General features: G+C 37.8%; 1 protein-coding gene across 1 annotated transcript; it reads left to right on the forward strand.

The window, feature by feature from the left end:
- Window positions 1-257: 257 nt before the first annotated feature.
- Window positions 258-798, forward strand: LOC135636224 (putative invertase inhibitor). The gene has a single exon (XM_065147857.1). It carries the CDS (start codon window positions 258-260, stop codon window positions 795-797), a length of 540 nt encoding a protein of 179 aa, XP_065003929.1. The 3' UTR covers window position 798.
- Window positions 799-17,938: the final 17,140 nt, after the last annotated feature.

A 17,938-nucleotide genomic window follows, 5' to 3' on the forward strand; every position in this document is an offset into this window, starting at 1 on the left:
CATATAAAATCAAATTATAAATGTTTAGAATTGTTTATAATCCTTATGAACACTAATAAGGAATAATCGATACTAAATATTTAAAATTGTTTCTTTTTATAAAAAAAAATTCCATAGTTGAATTCTTTATTTCTTGCCTAATAATAGCTCTAGAATTCGGTAATATTTATCCGCCTCAATAAGTATATATATTGATATCAACTTCGTCTCCTTGCGAGCACGCATAACCTAACCAAGCTATCGATAGCAGCAGATCGATGAGGCCGTCCACCATCTGTATTCTCCTGGCGGTGGCAGTCCTCCTCCTCCACCACCACCTCCTCCCCGGGGTGGAGGCATCGGTTGAGAAGGCGTGCAGGGACGCGGCGAATAGCAGCCCCAATATCAACTATGACTTCTGCGTGGCGGAGCTCCTCCCGTACCCGGGGAGCGGGTCGGCGGACCAGAAGTCGCTGACGGTGATCGCGGCTACCTTGGCGAAGGACAAAACCACCAGCGCCAGCGCTAAGGTCAAGAGTTTGCTAGCCAGAACGAGTGATCCAAAGACGAAGCAGGGCTTGGAGTCTTGCGGGAGCGTCTACGAGGACCTGTTCTCCGACCTCAACACGTCCATCCCGGCCATCAAGGAGGGTCGCCTGGTCGACGCCAAGACCTATCTTAGCGCCGCTGTGGACGCGCCCGACACCTGCGAGGACGGTTTCAAGGAGCTGAAGGTCCCCTCGCCCTTGACCAAGGAGGACTCCGACTTGACGCAGATGTGCACTATTGCTTTAGCCTTCACCAATATGCTGGGGTGACTTTCTTGCCGTTACGCCTTTCCATAAGTTATAGCTTTGATGTGAAGCTCCTCTTCCAAAAACAAAAAAATTTCTTTTTCGAGTGGTATAATTATTAGTAATATTGTAAGAAGAGGATTCTTTTTAATTACATGCAATCAAATAAAATAAAATCATGTTGATTATCTCAATATCACAATTGAAGTGATCAAATGAATCGAGGTGTTGCTTAATTGATGGCTACACCTACATTTTTCGCCCTTGCACCATTGAATCCTTTCAAGAATAGACCAAAAAAATGAAACTCTGAGATTGATTCAAGAATGACAAATTGTTCAGCACAAAGAAATAAAAAATCCCAAGATCAATACCGGAAAAAAGACACAGTGAGGGAAGATGGAGGTAAAGGCTTGACTTGTCATCTCTTTTTTTTTTTCATAAGATTATAATATATGAGTGCATCAAGAGTCAAGTAAATAAACATCACTTAATTAATTATAATTTTTTTATTATAATTAATATAAATAAATTATAAATATTTATTATAATTTATTTATTTATTAAAATATAAATAAAAAATAATCCTCGAGAAACATAGTGATGTCAAATCAAAAATAAAATTCAACTAGCTCTAACCCATTAGTAAATGAAGGTCTACTCTTTATTGGAATCCAATTTAGTATTAATAGGATCCTGTTTTGAAAATAAAAAATAAAACCAAGAAATTTCAACGATGTTGGATAGGAACTTATATAAGTCAATTGTAAAACAAATACATATCCAAAAGTTAATCATCTTACTAGTATATATCAAATACTTGAAGGAACACTCCAGTAACAATGGATAAAGAAGTTTTATCTTTCGGAAATAATTTATATTCTTCTAAGCGCGGATGTAGACAAACCTATATCACACTATAAATAGCGAATGGAGTGATGTCCCTCACCCATTAATTTTTATTAATTAATATCTTACATGCATGATGCTATTTGTAATACTTAATTTTAATAAGATTTAAATAATAGGTTATTAAAAATATTATTTTATTTCTTATGTAATTTCATCTTTTTAATCAACTACTATTTATTATGTTTTAATCTAGCTTAAATTATACTAATCTATGATGGTTTCAAATTGATTAAATGAGGATTAAAGATTAATTCAATTAGGTTCTAATTAAATCGAGTTCAATTTTATTGATTAAGTTTAAATCAATTGACTACTAATTGATATTATTTGAGAATAATGATATTTAAAAGACAAATTAAGATGTTTCATTATATTATTTCATCCCGATATATATATTATCTGTATGAGATGATTTTGTTTTTCTATCAAGGGTAGGTAGGTCGATTCTCTTTGAGGATTAATGGGCTATCAGATGTGATGACTGGATGATTCCTCAAGGCACTCTTGGGAAAAACACGTCATCACTTTGACGAGTGAGGGAAATTACACCATGTGTTGTTGGGAGTGTGATGTAGGTTTGTCTCTATCCATTGTTGGGAGAATATAAACTCATCTTATAGGATAAAGTCTCTTTATAGGAGTGCTTTTTCAGTTATTTGATATACGCTAGTGAAATGATTGATTTTGAATATATATTTATTTTACAATCAAATTATAAAAGTTTCTACTCAGTATTGCTAAAAGTTTTTATTTTATTTTTGATTTTTCAAACAATCTCCTAGTAGCACTAGACTAGATTCCAATTGAGAGTTTGGAATCATTTGTTTTTAAGGGCAAGCTAGATCTAATATTTGTTAAATATTGGATCCATCAAGTGGACAAAATATTTGAAGTTATTAAATGTAGAGAAAATCAGAAGGTGTCCTTCGCTTCTTTCATTTTGAAAGAAAAGACAAATACTTATTGGACCTCAAAAAGGAGGATGTTGGATGCAAGAGGCAATGTAGTGACTTGAGAGCAATTTAAAAATGAATTATATGAATAGTTTTTTCCCTGATTCAATCTACTTCTAGAAACAATAGGAGTTCTTTAGCATCAATTAGGGAAGTGGGATTGTGATGGAGTATGATCATTATTTTACTAAGTTGGTTCAGTTCTCTCTATATATTGTCTTTAATGAACATCAAAGAGCTCATCACTTTAAGAGGAGAATTTATCTACTAATTAGAAACTCTATTATTGCATTAATTTTACTAACATATGCTAAAGTATTTAATCAAGCTCTGATGGTAAAAAAATTAGATAATGAATTGCAATAGGTAAAGGACTAAAAGTATTGCACCAACTGCACATGGAGGTTATATTCTTGACCTTCAAAGAAGGGCAAGAGTAGACAATCTAGACATCAGCAACTAGGAGCTTCAAGTAATTAAGTTGTCATGAGATGTAAGACTAATTATGTTTTTACTATTAGGATCGTAATGACACAATGAGGAGGGGGGGTGGGGGGGTGAAATAGTACTATAGCAATTTTATACGATTTCAAGTTTAGATCAATAAATCCATATCAAAAATGTGTTTAATCAAAAGTGTGAGTAAAGGTAGCGAGGGAAGTAAATCAGTAAGCAATAACAAAACAAAGGCAAAAAAAGAGATGCAAACCGATTTACAGTGGTTCGATTTTCCTGACCTATGTCCACTCATGATATTTCTTCCCTTAAACCCATTGACTTTCACTATTGATCTTCTTTCTAATGGGTGAAGATCAACTACCCTTGTAATAGCTTTTCTCCTTTTAATATGCTGAGGAGAAAACATTTACACTCTCTTTTACAAGATCTTTCACCTCCGACAACTTGAAATCACCTCTAAACTCAAGAAGGAAGAGACTCAAATACATCTCAAAAAGATAGTTTATAACACTTTTGTACTCAAGAATTTATGCTCCATCAAACAAGCATGAGTGGGATATTTATAGTCCCCAAAAGGCTTCAAGAATTAAGCCAAAAATTTAAATCCTTAAATTTTCAAGGTACTAGCAGTACTACCATCAGCATTGGGCAGTACTACCACTGTAATGGGACCACAAAAAAAGGCTTTAGTGGTACTACTATCGACCTGGGTGGTACTACCGTTAAAACCACCAAAAAATCACAAATAGTGCTTTTCGACTGACTCAAGCGGTATTACCGCTTGGTCCTAGCGGTACCACTGCCTAGGCCTATCTTAGGTCATCAATTTGGCCTTCTAATAGGCCCAATTCAGCCTTGATTTAAGCCTAATGAGTTTTTTGATAAGTTGGCATGGTTTCAACCCAATACCAACTCAATTTGACCTAAAAAGATCTCGATCAAGACTTTTAAAATCCAACCACATATCCTGCATAATTATGAAGCTTTCAACACATTGTATGTTATTTTGGTATATCATTCGATGTTTTGGCACTTCATCCAAACCTTCGGCACATCATCCTTTCCTTCGGTATATCGTCTAATCTATCGACATGTTGACTTTTGCATGACATCCTATATTTTGATAAAATACCTGATTCTTCTAGCATAATGCCCGAACTTATAGCATGAAGTATAATCTTTAATACGTCGACCATCCTCTAGCTCGATGCCCAATTTTTGACACGATACTTTTCTCAGCACATCTGATTCTCTTGCTTCGACAATTTGCCTTTTGATAGTTCGAGTTTGTGAGCGAAGTATTTTTGACGTTACTTATCTTAAAAGCATATTAGTTCATAAACTAATCAATTGATTTCATCATTAAAATATGATATTCAATAATCTCCTTTTTATGACGATAATCAATTGATGATAGAGTTTTAACCAAACTTCACCTATCTATATGTCATTTTAAAAGATTATGAGAAAATTGAATTCAAATGATCATATGTTATTTTAAATGTATATACTTGTTAGTCATAGGTACCTTACAAGCTAATCGAATTGTGATACGCACTCTTTTAGTTTATTATTTATTTGATATTTTTTCTCACTTTATATTGCTCATTGTATATATTGTGATGTTCATGGATCTGTGCAATGAAAATCGAATTGTGATGAGATCACGATAATGAGACTACTTCACCTTTAAACACAGACCCTAAATAATCTCGGTCGTAGGTTACTCAAGAGGGATATTAAGATAATTAGATAAACTTATGTGTTGTATACTCATTCATTTGATGAAGGTAGCTGATCTCATAGTTCTTCATATGGGGACACTAGGGATATAGTTTATGTGCTCATTGGAGAACGAGTTCATTGATCGATCCACTCATGGAATGTTGGATGGTTGATAATATCTTATTATCAAACAATGATTCTGTTGTCTAATGGTGTATTTGGTCCTTAGACTTGAGACACCAAGGATATCCTATATGAGTACTCCACTCTTTGATACCGGACTTATAGGTAGGAAAATTTCATATCTAGCACAACCGGTTATCGGGAGTAACAATCAACTTTACGAGGGCTATTAAGTGTTGATAAAGGATCATCCGCTCTTAGTATCATAAGAGGAATATCCTATATGTTTTTGCTCAAGCAAATCCTTGGATAGAGTCATCAGATTAAGAGAGAAAGAGAACTTTGAGAGAATCCGATTAGAGCGAGATTCAAGAAGATTTCATATGGGCATGACAATACCATGCCTGGTATATGATCTCTAGGATATTAGATGTTGAATCTCGTATTTTGATGATGAAACTACTTGATATATGTTTATGATTTAATCTGCGTTTTGAGTGACGCAGGGTGCTTCGATCAGGATGAGACAATTAAAGCAGGAACATCATGTTGTGCCGGAGGAACATGTCAGAAGAATGGACGTCGGGCCGGTGGATCGGTCGACGTATCGACAGAAGGCTTCGGGTCGTGGACTCGGGCATCGGGCCAAGAAGAGCGGGTATTGTGCCAAGGATATCGGAGTTGCGGAGTCAACATGCCGATTGGGCAATAGGCTGCAGGAAAGGACGATGCGCCGAAGAATCGGACGAAGCGTCGAGGGACCAATGACATGTCGGACAACTTGGTTAATTGCTTAGGATTAATTGTCTCGATCGAAGTTTTGCTTTTGTTGTGCAGGATTAACTATGATAACGATGAAGACATAAAGCGAAATAAAGTGTCGGAGTCAAGCGCGAAGGATTTGTTGCGAGTTCGAGAGTTCGACGGAAGTCCGAAGGTTCATCGGGAATGCTACCGGAACTAGCCGAGAATGAGTTGGGAGCTTGCCGAAGGGTTTTTCGGAAGCTCGCCGGAAGGTTCGTTGGAAGTTCGCGGAGCTCACCGAGAAAGATCGGAGCTTGCCGAAGAAGCTTGTTGGAACTCGCTAAGATCAAATCGTGAAGTCTAGGAGCTTGCCGGGAGTCCGCAGAATGGTTTCCGAGAGTTCATCGGAAGACCGCCGGAAGTTTGCCAGAAGCTCGCCAGAAGAAGTCTTGACTTGCGGACTTTGTAATAGCTTAGAAAATGTCTCTAAAATCATAGTTACCACATTAATTAGGGTTAGGATTAGGTGTTAATCCTATAACCCAAGTAGGGGCCAATTAGGCCCAAGTTCGGACTGGTTTGGGCCAAGTTTGGAGCCAAACCAAGTGAGCTGAAATAGTGAAAGAGGTGGCACCGCCCCAGCCAAGAGGTGGCACCGCCTGGGCTAAGCCTCCCAGCGAGACTGGGCGGTGCAACCTCCCTAGCCAGGAGGTGGCACCGCCTGAGCTCAGTCTTCGAGCAAGACTGGACGGTGCAACCTCCCTGACAGAGAGGTGGCACCGCCTGAGCTCGGTCTTCGAGCTCTGGCAGAGAGGTGCAACCGCCTCAGTCAAGAGGTGGCACCGCCTGGGCTCAGTCTTCGAGCTCTGCCAGGCGGTGCAACCTCTCCGGTCAGGAGGTGCAACCGCCTGATCCCGGAATTCCGGGATTTGATCGTTTTGAGCTCCAAATTTGAATTGGGTTGGGGCCTATAAATACCCCACCCATTCAGCATTGAGATAGCAAGAACTTACCTGAAATCTTGATCTTTTCAGTGGTTCTTAGAGCTCAAAACTGCTAGTTTTCCTCCTCCTTTTGTTCTTCAAGTTTGAGTTATGAAGAGAGGAGAGAAAACATCTATAAGGGTTGTCTCCTAAGCCCGTCAAAAGGAGTGAATCTGTAAGAGGGTAGTTGGCCTTCGCCTATTGAAGGAAGGCCTCTAGTTGACGTCGGTAACCTCATCGGTGGAGGAAGCCAAAAGTGGAGTAGGTCAAGACTGACCGAACCACTCTAAATCTCTGGTTTGCGTTTATTTTGAGCACTTTATCATTACTGCAAACCTCCTACATAGCTACTGCTCTCTGCGCTTTTATGAACGAGTTCTGTGCAGTTTACGTTCACGTCTTAATTCCATTTACAAACTGCAAACTGCTCTCTGCGCTTTTACGAACGAATTCTGTGCAGTTTACGTTTACGTCTTGATTCCATCTACAAACTGCAAACTGTCTCTCTGCGCTTTTACGAATGAGTTATGTGCAGTTTACGTTTACATCTTGATTTCACTTACAACTGCAAACTGTCTTCTGCGTTTTTTTTTTACAAACAAGGTTCTGTGCAGTTTACGTTTACGTCTTTTGATTTCATTTACAACTGCAAACTGTCTTCTGCGCTTTTACGAACAAGGTTCTGTGCAGTTTACGTTTACGTCTTGATTTCATTTAGAACTGCAAACTGTCATCTGCGTTTAGACGCAAACTGCGTTTTGACGCAAACTACGTTTAGACGTAAACTGCGCTTAGACGCAAACTGCGTTTAGACGCAAACTGCGTTTAGACGTAAACTGCGCTTAGACGCAAACTGTGTTTAGACGCAAACTGCGCTTAGACGCAAACTGTGTTTAGACGCAAACTGCGCTTAGACGCAATCTGCGCTTAGACGCAAACTGCACTTAGATACAAACTGTGAATCAGCTTTTGCATCATAATAGTTTCTATCGAACGAACGCAGCTTTCGGTTTTAATCGCTGTAAAATTTTCGCTGCACTAATTCACCCCCCCCTCTTAGTGCTCTCGATCCTAACAATTGGTATCAGAGCGGGGTATTTCTCATTTCGGATTTACACCCGAGAGAAATGGCTCTTCAAGAGGGCTTTTCGGTCTTTCGTCCACCGTTCTTTAACGGATTGGACTATACTTATTGGAAAACTCGAATGAGAGTTTTCTTGATTTCTCTAAATCTGGATTTATGGAATATCGTTGAAAACAGTTTTTAACTTCCCTCTAAACCGACGAACGAATGGTCGGATTTGGAGAAGAAGTATTTCTCTTTAAACGCAAAGGCTATGAATGCCTTATTTTGCGCTTTGGACAAAAATGAGTTCAATCGGATTTCTACGTGCGAAACAGCTTTTGACATTTGGCGAACACTTGAAATCACGCACGAGGGAACTAGTAGTGTCAAAGACTCGAAAGTTAACTTTTTATTGCATGATTTCGAGCTTTTTCGAATGCAACCAAGCGAGACTATAGGCGACATGTACACCCGTTTCACGGATGTCATCAATAGTTTAAGAGCTCTTGGAAAATGTTTTTCGGACTTTGAACTCGTAAACAAGATTTTGCGTTCTCTTTCTAAGAAGTGGGGTTCAAAAGTAACTGCAATACAAGAAGCAAAAAACCTAAACAACTTACCACTTGAAGAACTAATTGGTTCATTGATGACATATGAAATGGTGCACAATGCACGTGATGAACATGTTGAACACAATTACCTTCCAAAGAACAGGAAGGATTTGGAACTCTGGACAAATGAATGCCACTTGAGCGATGACTCTAAGTGATGAGGACAATGATGAACAAAACAACCTTCCAAAGAACAGGAAGGATTTGGGACATAGAACATTTGAAGACCACTCGAGCATAAGCTCAAGTGATGGTGAACTTAAACTACAAATGAAACGAAAATTAAAAAGCAAAAAGAATCGAACTACTTGCTTTAAACGCAAGAAGAAGAACAAAAATTGGGATGAATCGAGCTCCTCCGAAGAAGAGAAAGTCAACAAAAGCAAGGCGGCAAACTACGCCTTAACAGCCTACAATGATGAGGTAATCGAAATCCCCCTAATTTATTTTGAAATTACTTGATGCTTTCATGATGTATTTTTCTCTTTTAGTTTAGAATTAATTTTCTTAAAAAAAAAAAAAATTATTATGATCATACTAAGTAATTTCGAAAATGATAATATTACATATTTTATGATAAACAAATAAAATGATCTTGATTGAAAATATGAAATCATGGTTAAAAAGTAATAATGTGTATTACGTTGATTTCCATTGTTATTTCTCGATTTTGATTAAAGATCATGTTTGATTTGAAGAAATGCATAATGATGAAATTAAATATTTTGATTAACAATTTTATGCATGAGATTTTAAGCCGATGATAAGCATGTGTTATTCTCATGAGTATATTTGAAAAACTATGGCAAAAATGTGCTCGAATGCATGAACGTGTTAAGATTATTTTTCGGACATTCTTGATTCAATGTTCAAAACACTTAATTGCCATGATGATTTTACACTATAACGTGTTGGAAATTATATGTTTTGGATACATAAATTTTTATGATCATGAGCATGTTTTATCTTCATAATTGAACTTGAAAATCTATAGCAAAATCTTATCCGAATGCATGAAAGTACTAATTTCATTTTCGGATTCACTTAACAATTGGTATCCTAACAATCGGATTTTCTCATACACTTATGAAAAATATTTTTCTAAAATGGATTTGATGAAATAATTCCTGTTTATAAATTCCATCTTGAAATATGAATGATAGTGTCTTTGCTTGCAAAGATTTGTGTCACATACATATCTCCTATGATTCATGTGCAGAAAAATAATTTATAAATCATACTACAATGAGATTTCTTATGCAAAAATAAAGTGCTTTTGTGATTCTTTGCTAAAGAGAATAATTATCTAAATCATAATCTTGATCTTGCAAAATTGAAGTCACAAATAATATCCTGTGGTATTCATGAATTGATACTCACAATATGAAAGCATTGATATTCATGACTTGAATTGGATTGAAACATTGTATGCTTAAATTAATCATTCTCCTATGTTTCAAAAATTCCTTAAATGCCTTATGTGATGATTGAAAACTAACTTGCTTTATGATGAATCACGAATCATAACTTGATCTATGATGCCTTGAAATGATTGAAATATTTAACACTTTTATGCTCTACCCCCTACTTTCTTCTTGTTTTTAATGATAAAATGGGGAGAAGTTTTGATCATGCATGGTAGGATATAATTTGACAAAATTGATACCATCATGATATGAAACATTTATGATGTGCAATTATGCATGCAATACTTGTGCTTTCTAATTATGATGTGATGTGTTGCATATGATGTAAATCATGATTTAAAATGCTATGAGTGCTAAGTTACACACTTTGAGAAGAAATTGCTATATTGAAACATTAATGTAATTATGAATGGTGATATGAAATTATGCATGTAATACTTCAACCTATGATAACGATGCATGCAATGATAAAATATTCATGATGAAAAATTGTCTTGACATTCATAACTTGATTATTCATCCTTTGTCATGATTTTGAAATCGTTGTAAAAGGAAAAAGAACTACAAAACTGTATTCTTCCTTTCTTTTTGACAATGACAAAGGGGGAGATAGCTAGCTTGCACAAGTCAAGAAGATGCAAAAACTTGATTGCTAACTTGCTTATTTCAAGAAGCAAAAATTGTCTTCTTGAAAATCACTATCTTGAATATCTCAAGAAGCAAGACTTGCAACCTGCACATTACAATAGGAAGCAATAATCATGAGCCTACACAAGAAAGTTATCTTGCATTTGCTTTCGAAGTTTTTGCTAGCTTGTATATTGCGAAACTTGTATATCGTAAAAATTGCTAGCTTGTAGTCTAAAGAGAAGCGAAAAGTTGCTATCTCAAAAGAAGCATATGTGCTATCTTGCCTATCTCAAGAGGCAAAAATGCTAACTTGCACATCTAGCAAAACTTGACAAATTTGCATATCTCAAGAAGCAAGAGTTGCTTTCTTGAACATCTCAAAACTGCTAGCTTGCATGTTCTAAAAGTGCTATCTTGTATGCTGTAAAACTTGCATATCTAAAACTTGATAGCCTGAATATTCTAAGCATGATGTAACATTTGCTAAATTTTTTGGCTTCAAAACTGCATGATGATAAAACTTGATATTATGTTTTTCATGCAATGAGTTGAACCAATATCACAAACACTTGATTGTGGTACTTCTCCTTTTTGTTGATGATAAAGGGGGAGAAGTATTTGATGACATGACATGCATAAGTTTATGCATAAGATCATGATAACGTGTTGCAAGTATTCATGATGAATATTGCAATGACTTGAATTCAGTTTGAATTCAAGGTTCTATCAATATGGCATATTGATAGGGGGAGTTTGTTTAAACTCTGGGAGTTAAGGTTAACTCCGTTTATGATGACATGTTGCTTAGATTTTTGAATCTAAGAGTTTCTATCAATATGGCATATTGATAGGGGGAGTTTATTTAAACTCCGGGAGTTAAGTTTAACTCCGTCATCAAGTGGTTGTCATCATCAAAAAGGGGGAGATTGTTGAATCTCGTATTTTGATGATGAAACTACTTGATATATGTTTATGATTTAATCTGCGTTTTGAGTGACGCAGGGTGCTTCGATCAGGATGAGACAATTAAAGCAGGAACATCATGTTGTGCCGGAGGAACATGTCAGAAGATTGGACGTCGGGCCGGTGGATCGGTCGACGTATCGACAGAAGGCTTCGGGCCGTGGACTCGGGCATCGGGCCAAGAAGAGCGGGTATTGTGCCAAGGATATCGGAGTTGCGGAGTCAACATGCCGATTGGGCAATAGGCTGCAGGAAAGGACGATGCGCCGAAGAATCGGACGAAGCGTCGAGGGACCAATGACATGCCGGACAACTTAGTTAATTGCTTAGGATTAATTGTCTCGATCGAAGTTTTGCTTTTGTTGTGCAGGATTAACTATGATAACGATGAAGACATAAAGCGAAACAAAGTGTCGGAGTCAAGCGCGAAGGATTTGTTGCGAGTTTGAGAGTTCGATGGAAGTCCGAAGGTTCATCGGGAATGCTACCGGAACTAGCCGAGAATGAGTTGGGAGCTTGCCGAAGGGTTTTTCGGAAGCTCGCCGGAAGGTTCGTTGGAAGTTCGCGGAGCTCGCCGAGAAAGATCGGAGCTTGCCGAAGAAGCTCGTTGGAACTCGCTAAGATCAAATCGTGAAGTCTAGGAGCTTGCCGGGAGTCCGCAGAATGGTTTCCGAGAGTTCATCGGAAGACCGCCGGAAGTTTGCCAGAAGCTCGCTAGAAGAAGTCTTGACTTGCGGACTTTGTAATAGCTTAGAAAATGTCTTTAAAATCATAGTTAGCACATTAATTAGGGTTAGGATTAGGTGTTAATCCTATAACCCAAATAGGGGCCAATTAGGCCCAAGTTCAGACTGGTTTGGGCCAAGTTTGGAGCCAAACCAAGTGAGCTGAAATAGTGAAAGAGGTGGCACCGCCCCAGCCAAGAGGTGGCACCGCCTGGGCTAAGCCTCCCAGCGAGACTGGGCGGTGCAACCTCCCCAGCCAGGAGGTGGCACCGCCTGAGCTCAGTCTTCGAGCAAGACTGGGCGGTGCAACCTCCCTGACAGAGAGGTGGCACCGCCAGAGCTCGGTCTTCGAGCTCTGGCAGAGAGGTGCAACCGCCTCAGTCAAGAGGTGGCACCGCCTGGGCTCAGTCTTCGAGCTCTGCCAGGCGGTGCAACCTCTCCAGTCAGGAGGTGCAACCGCTTGATCCCGGAATTCCGGGATTTGATCGTTTTGAGCTCCAAATTTGAATTGGGTTGGGGCCTATAAATACCCCACCCATTCAGCACTGAGATAGCAAGAACTTACCCGAAATCTTGATCTTTTCAGTGGTTCTTAGAGCTCAAAACTGCTAGTTTTCCTCCTCCTTCTGTTCTTCAAGTTTGAGTTGTGAAGAGAGGAGAGAAAACATCTGTAAGGGTTGTCTCCTAAGCCCGTCAAAAGGAATGAATCTGTAAGAGGGTAGTTGGCCTTCGCCTATTGAAGGAAGGCCTCTAGTTGACGTCGGTAACCTCATCGGTGGAGGAAGCCAAAAGTGGAGTAGGTCAAGACTGATCGAACCACTCTAAATCTCTGGTTTGCATTTATTTTGAGCACTTTATCATTACTGCAAACCTCCTACATAGCTACTGCTCTCTGCGCTTTTATGAACGAGTTCTGTGCAGTTTACGTTCACGTCTTAATTCCATTTACAAACTGCAAACTACTCTCTGCGCTTTTACGAACGAATTCTGTGCAGTTTACGTTTACGTCTTGATTCCATCGACAAACTGCAAACTGTCTCTCTGCGCTTTTACGAATGAGTTCTGTGCAGTTTACGTTTACGTCTTGATTTCACTTACAACTGCAAACTGTCTTCTGCGTTTTTTTTTTACGAACAAGGTTCTGTGCAGTTTACGTTTACGTCTTTTGATTTCATTTACAACTGCAAACTGTCTTCTGCGCTTTTACGAACAAGGTTCTGTGCAGTTTACGTTTACGTCTTGATTTCATTTAGAACTACAAACTATCATCTGCGTTTAGACGCAAACTACGTTTAGACGCAAACTGCGTTTAGACGTAAACTGCGCTTAGACGCAAACTGTGTTTAGACGCAAACTGCGTTTAGACGTAAACTGCGTTTAGACGTAAACTGCGCTTAGACGCAAACTGTGTTTAGACGCAAACTGCGCTTAGACGCAAACTGTGTTTAGACGCAAACTGTGTTTAGACGCAAACTGCGCTTAGACGCAATCTGCGCTTAGACGCAAACTGCACTTAGATACAAACTGTGAATCAGCTTTTGCATCATAATAGTTTCTATCGAACGAACGCAGCTTTCGGTTTTAATCGCTGTAAAATTTCCGCTGCACTAATTCACCCCCCCCTCTTAGTGCTCTCGATCCTAACATTAGATGGATAAGAGACTATAGATACATGATAACTAAGGACAGATAGGTCACGTGGATTAGATTCACCTGTATCATCTAGGGATTGTGACGTAATGATATAGTACGACTGTAGTCTTTAAATCGAGTGAATTAATATGAAGATAATAATTCACTTACTCAAAAAGAGTTATGACAAGTATGACTCATGGCTAGCTCGATATTAGGCCTAGAGGGTCACATACAAATGGTAGGTGTTGCGATAAGTAGAGGTTCGAATATGAGATATCCATTGGAGCCCCTATCTTATTGGATATCCAATAAGCCCTTGAATTATTAGATCTTGTGAATAAAATCCAATAAAGGATTATTAATCCAAGAAGGTTGGGTAGTTGGATTGAGATTCAATACCTAATATAGTAGGATTCATTAGGGTTAAGTTGACAAGTAACCTCTATAAATAGGAAGGAACCAAAGGGTCATAGGCTAGACTCCTTTTTTGCTACCACCTCCTATACTCCTCTCTCCCTCTTCTCAACCAACAGTCTTAGTTTGGGGCATGTGGACAACAAGAAGGGTCGACCCCTTCTAAATCGCATGGTACATATATAAAGGAGGATTGTGCAACGATTTGAAGACTATTTTCACAGCCCCTGTCGTGTGGATCACCGCTAAAGAAGAGTACAGTTGACCTTCTTCATCCTCTCCTATAGATCTATAGGATTTCAAGGATATATGATCTCTACAGGTAACATATCTTGCTTATATGTATAGTTTTTCGGTTTTACGATTTTTGTGCACCAATCTTCGCACGATGATGAAACCTTTTCTACGTGAAATCTATGATTTTATTTTTTGTTCTTCCACTGCACATGTGATACTGCTCTAGATTTCCTAATAGTGGTATTAGAGCCAGGTACTCATTGGAGAATAAGTTCATTGATTGACCGAGATTATTTAGGGTTTACATTTAAAGGCGAATCAGCCTTATTATCGTATTCTCATTATGTTCTGATTCCTATTAAATAGATCCATGGACATCATAATATATTAATACAATAAGTAATATAAAATAATAAAATATCAAATAATATAATAAATAAAAAGAGTGTGTGTCATGTCACACGTGCCATCACTCATATGATTGGTTTTCAGTGCACCTATGACTAGCAATATATATAAGCAACAAGTAATATAAAGTGATAAAATATCAAATAATATAATAAATAAAAAGAGTGCATATCATGTCACACATGCTATCACTCACGTGATTGATTTACAAGATACCTTTGACTAAGAAATGTCCATCTCGAGTGGCCTATGATCGGGATTATTTATGCTCTATATTTAAAGGTGACTCCGTCTCATTATTGTGATCTCATCATGATCCTATTTTCATTGCACAGATTCATATATATCATAATGCATACAATAGGTAATATAAAATAAAAAAATACTAAATAAATAATAAGAGAAAAGAGTATGTATCATGTCACATATGTCATCACTCACATGATTGACTTGTAGGGCATATATGACTAGCAATCTCTCACTTAACCTAAAGCCAATCACCTATGTGTCTGATCACCATCAGACCCTTATGATGCTCAAAGACAATATGAGATAGTAATTTTGTTAGTAGATCTGTGATATTATCTTTGGATGAAACTTTTTCCACTTATATATCTCCTTGGGACACAATCTCTCTAATCAAGTAGAACCTCCTCAAAACGTGCTTAGACTTCTGATGAGACCATGGTTCCTTTGCTTAAGAAATTACCCCATTGTTTATCACAATATAAGAGAATCGGCTTGTTGCAATAATGTACTCCTAGATCACTCCTAGATTCGTGATGAATTTCTTTATCCAGACTCCCTCCTTTGTTGCCTTTGTTGCAATAATGTACTCTACCTTTATAGTCGAGTCAACAGTAGTATATTGCTTGAAACTCTTCTAGCATACTACTCCTCTATTCAAGGTGAACACATATCCTGAATTAGACTTGTTATCATCGACATTATACTAGAAACCAAAGTCTGTTTAGCCCTCAACCCTAAGGCCACTTCCTCCATATATTAGTAAAAGATCCTTAGTCCTTCTCAAGTATTTAAGGATACACTTTACTGCTTTCTAGTGCTCCAAGCTTAGATCCACCTGATATCTACTCGTGACACTTAGAGCATATGCTATATTAGGCCTAGTACATAGCATAGTATATATGATAGACCATATCACTAACGCATAGGGTATCCTATCCATATTTATTCTTTTTTTAGAAGTTTTTGGGGATATACTCCTAGAAAGCGATATCCCATGTCTCATTGGTATGAGACTTCTCTTGGAATTTTTTATGTCAAACCTTTTGACAATGGTGTTTATGTACCTTGACTAAGATACGCCAAGTATCACCTTGGATCTATCTCTATAGTTTCAAATTCCCAAGATGTAAGATACTTCCCCTAAGTCCTTTATGGAGAAATGTCTAAATAGCCAAGCCTTTACTATAGAGAGCATTCCTATATCATTCCCAATAATCAAGATGTCATCAACATACAACACTAAGAAGGTGATAGCATTCTCACTTATCTTCCTGTACACACAAGACTCATCTTCGTTCTTAATGAAGTTATAAAATCCGATCGTCTCATTAAATCTTATGTTCCAACTTCAGGAGGCTTACTTTAGTCCATAGATAGACCTAAGCAATCTGTACACTTTATCTGGACTTTCTTTAGACACGAATCTCTTATGTTGTATCATATACATATCTTTCTCGAGGTTGTCATTGAGGAATGAAAGTTTTATATTCATTTGCTAAATCTCATAATCATAGTGTACTACAATAGCCAATAGAATTCAGATAGATTATAGCATAGCTATATATGAGAAGGTTTCGTCATAGTCAACACCTTGCCTTTGACAATAACCCTTAGCCACTAGCCTCGCTTTATAAGTCTCTACATTTCCATCTACTCCAATCTTTTTCTTGAAGATCCACTTACAACCAATGGGTACGATACTCTTGAGTTCTTTAATTAGGTTCAAAACCTTATTGGAGTATATGAAATCTATATCAGAATTCATGGCTTTTTGTCACTTCCCGAAGTCTATACTCATTGCCTCCTTGTATGTCTAAGGATCAATATCCTTAACATCCTGTCCTTTGATATGTCTCACATATCTCTTAAGATGATAGGGTACTCTACCAGACCTACTGTCATAGACTTAGCTGGTTTTTCCTAAATCGTGCGGCACCCTTGCGTGTCCGTTCGTAAAGGTCAGCCTCTCCGAAACCTCTCATGATCCCTTAGCACCTACAAAAGATAAAATGAGTTAGAGAAAGTGCTTCACTCAGGATTTCCAAGCAAACATTTTAGAAAATACTTTATAAATAATATAAATTACAAACATACTTCACAAGATCTGAACAGTCGCATAACAAATGGTCTAAATGGTCCGCTACAAACTAAAATATCTCATAAGTGTCCACATGACATAACTTTTATTTACAAACCTAAAATGACCACCAAACCCAACTAAATTGGGGTTGTTAAGCCTTCGACCGTCCCTCTACATGTTGTGCAAAGCATGAACAAACCAAAAGATACGGATATACATGAGCATTACATTAAACATCCTGTTTACAATTTTGTTTGTGACATTCTCCCCCACTTATTCCTTCGACATCCTCATCGAAGCCTTTGCCGACACTACAACTCCTCGCCTTTGCTGAGTCTTCAACTCCTCGCCTCTCGCCAATGACTTTGACTCTAGTGTGGGGTTGACAGAGTTGTGTTGATCCCTATTGGTTCTTGTGGATCCTTCATATGTAGGAAAAGACCATCCTTATTATGCACCAGTCGCTCAAATGTTTTATGCTAATTGAACTAGGTGGATACTTGTTGGAGTTTTAATGAGCACGCCTTACAAACTTTTAAAGTTTTTGGGTCCTTCACAAAATTTACCCATTGACTCTTCTTTCACTTAATTGTCACTTCAAAGTAAGTTCACATCACTTCCACTTTTGATTGGCATTCTGTTAGGAAATGAGGAGGATAATCTATTCTCAGTAGCACTGATCACCAATGGTGAGGATTTGATAACTATTATCTTTCATTTGATTTTCTTTAAAGGGTCTTTGAACATGTGCAGAGTTCCTCTACTAGCAAGATAAGAGAATTGGGGTACTCGGTTTCACCCAGTCTTTGAACATGTGCAGG

Source organism: Musa acuminata, chromosome BXJ1-3, assembly GCF_036884655.1.
Source record: "Musa acuminata AAA Group cultivar baxijiao chromosome BXJ1-3, Cavendish_Baxijiao_AAA, whole genome shotgun sequence".
Lineage (NCBI taxonomy): Eukaryota > Viridiplantae > Streptophyta > Magnoliopsida > Zingiberales > Musaceae > Musa > Musa acuminata.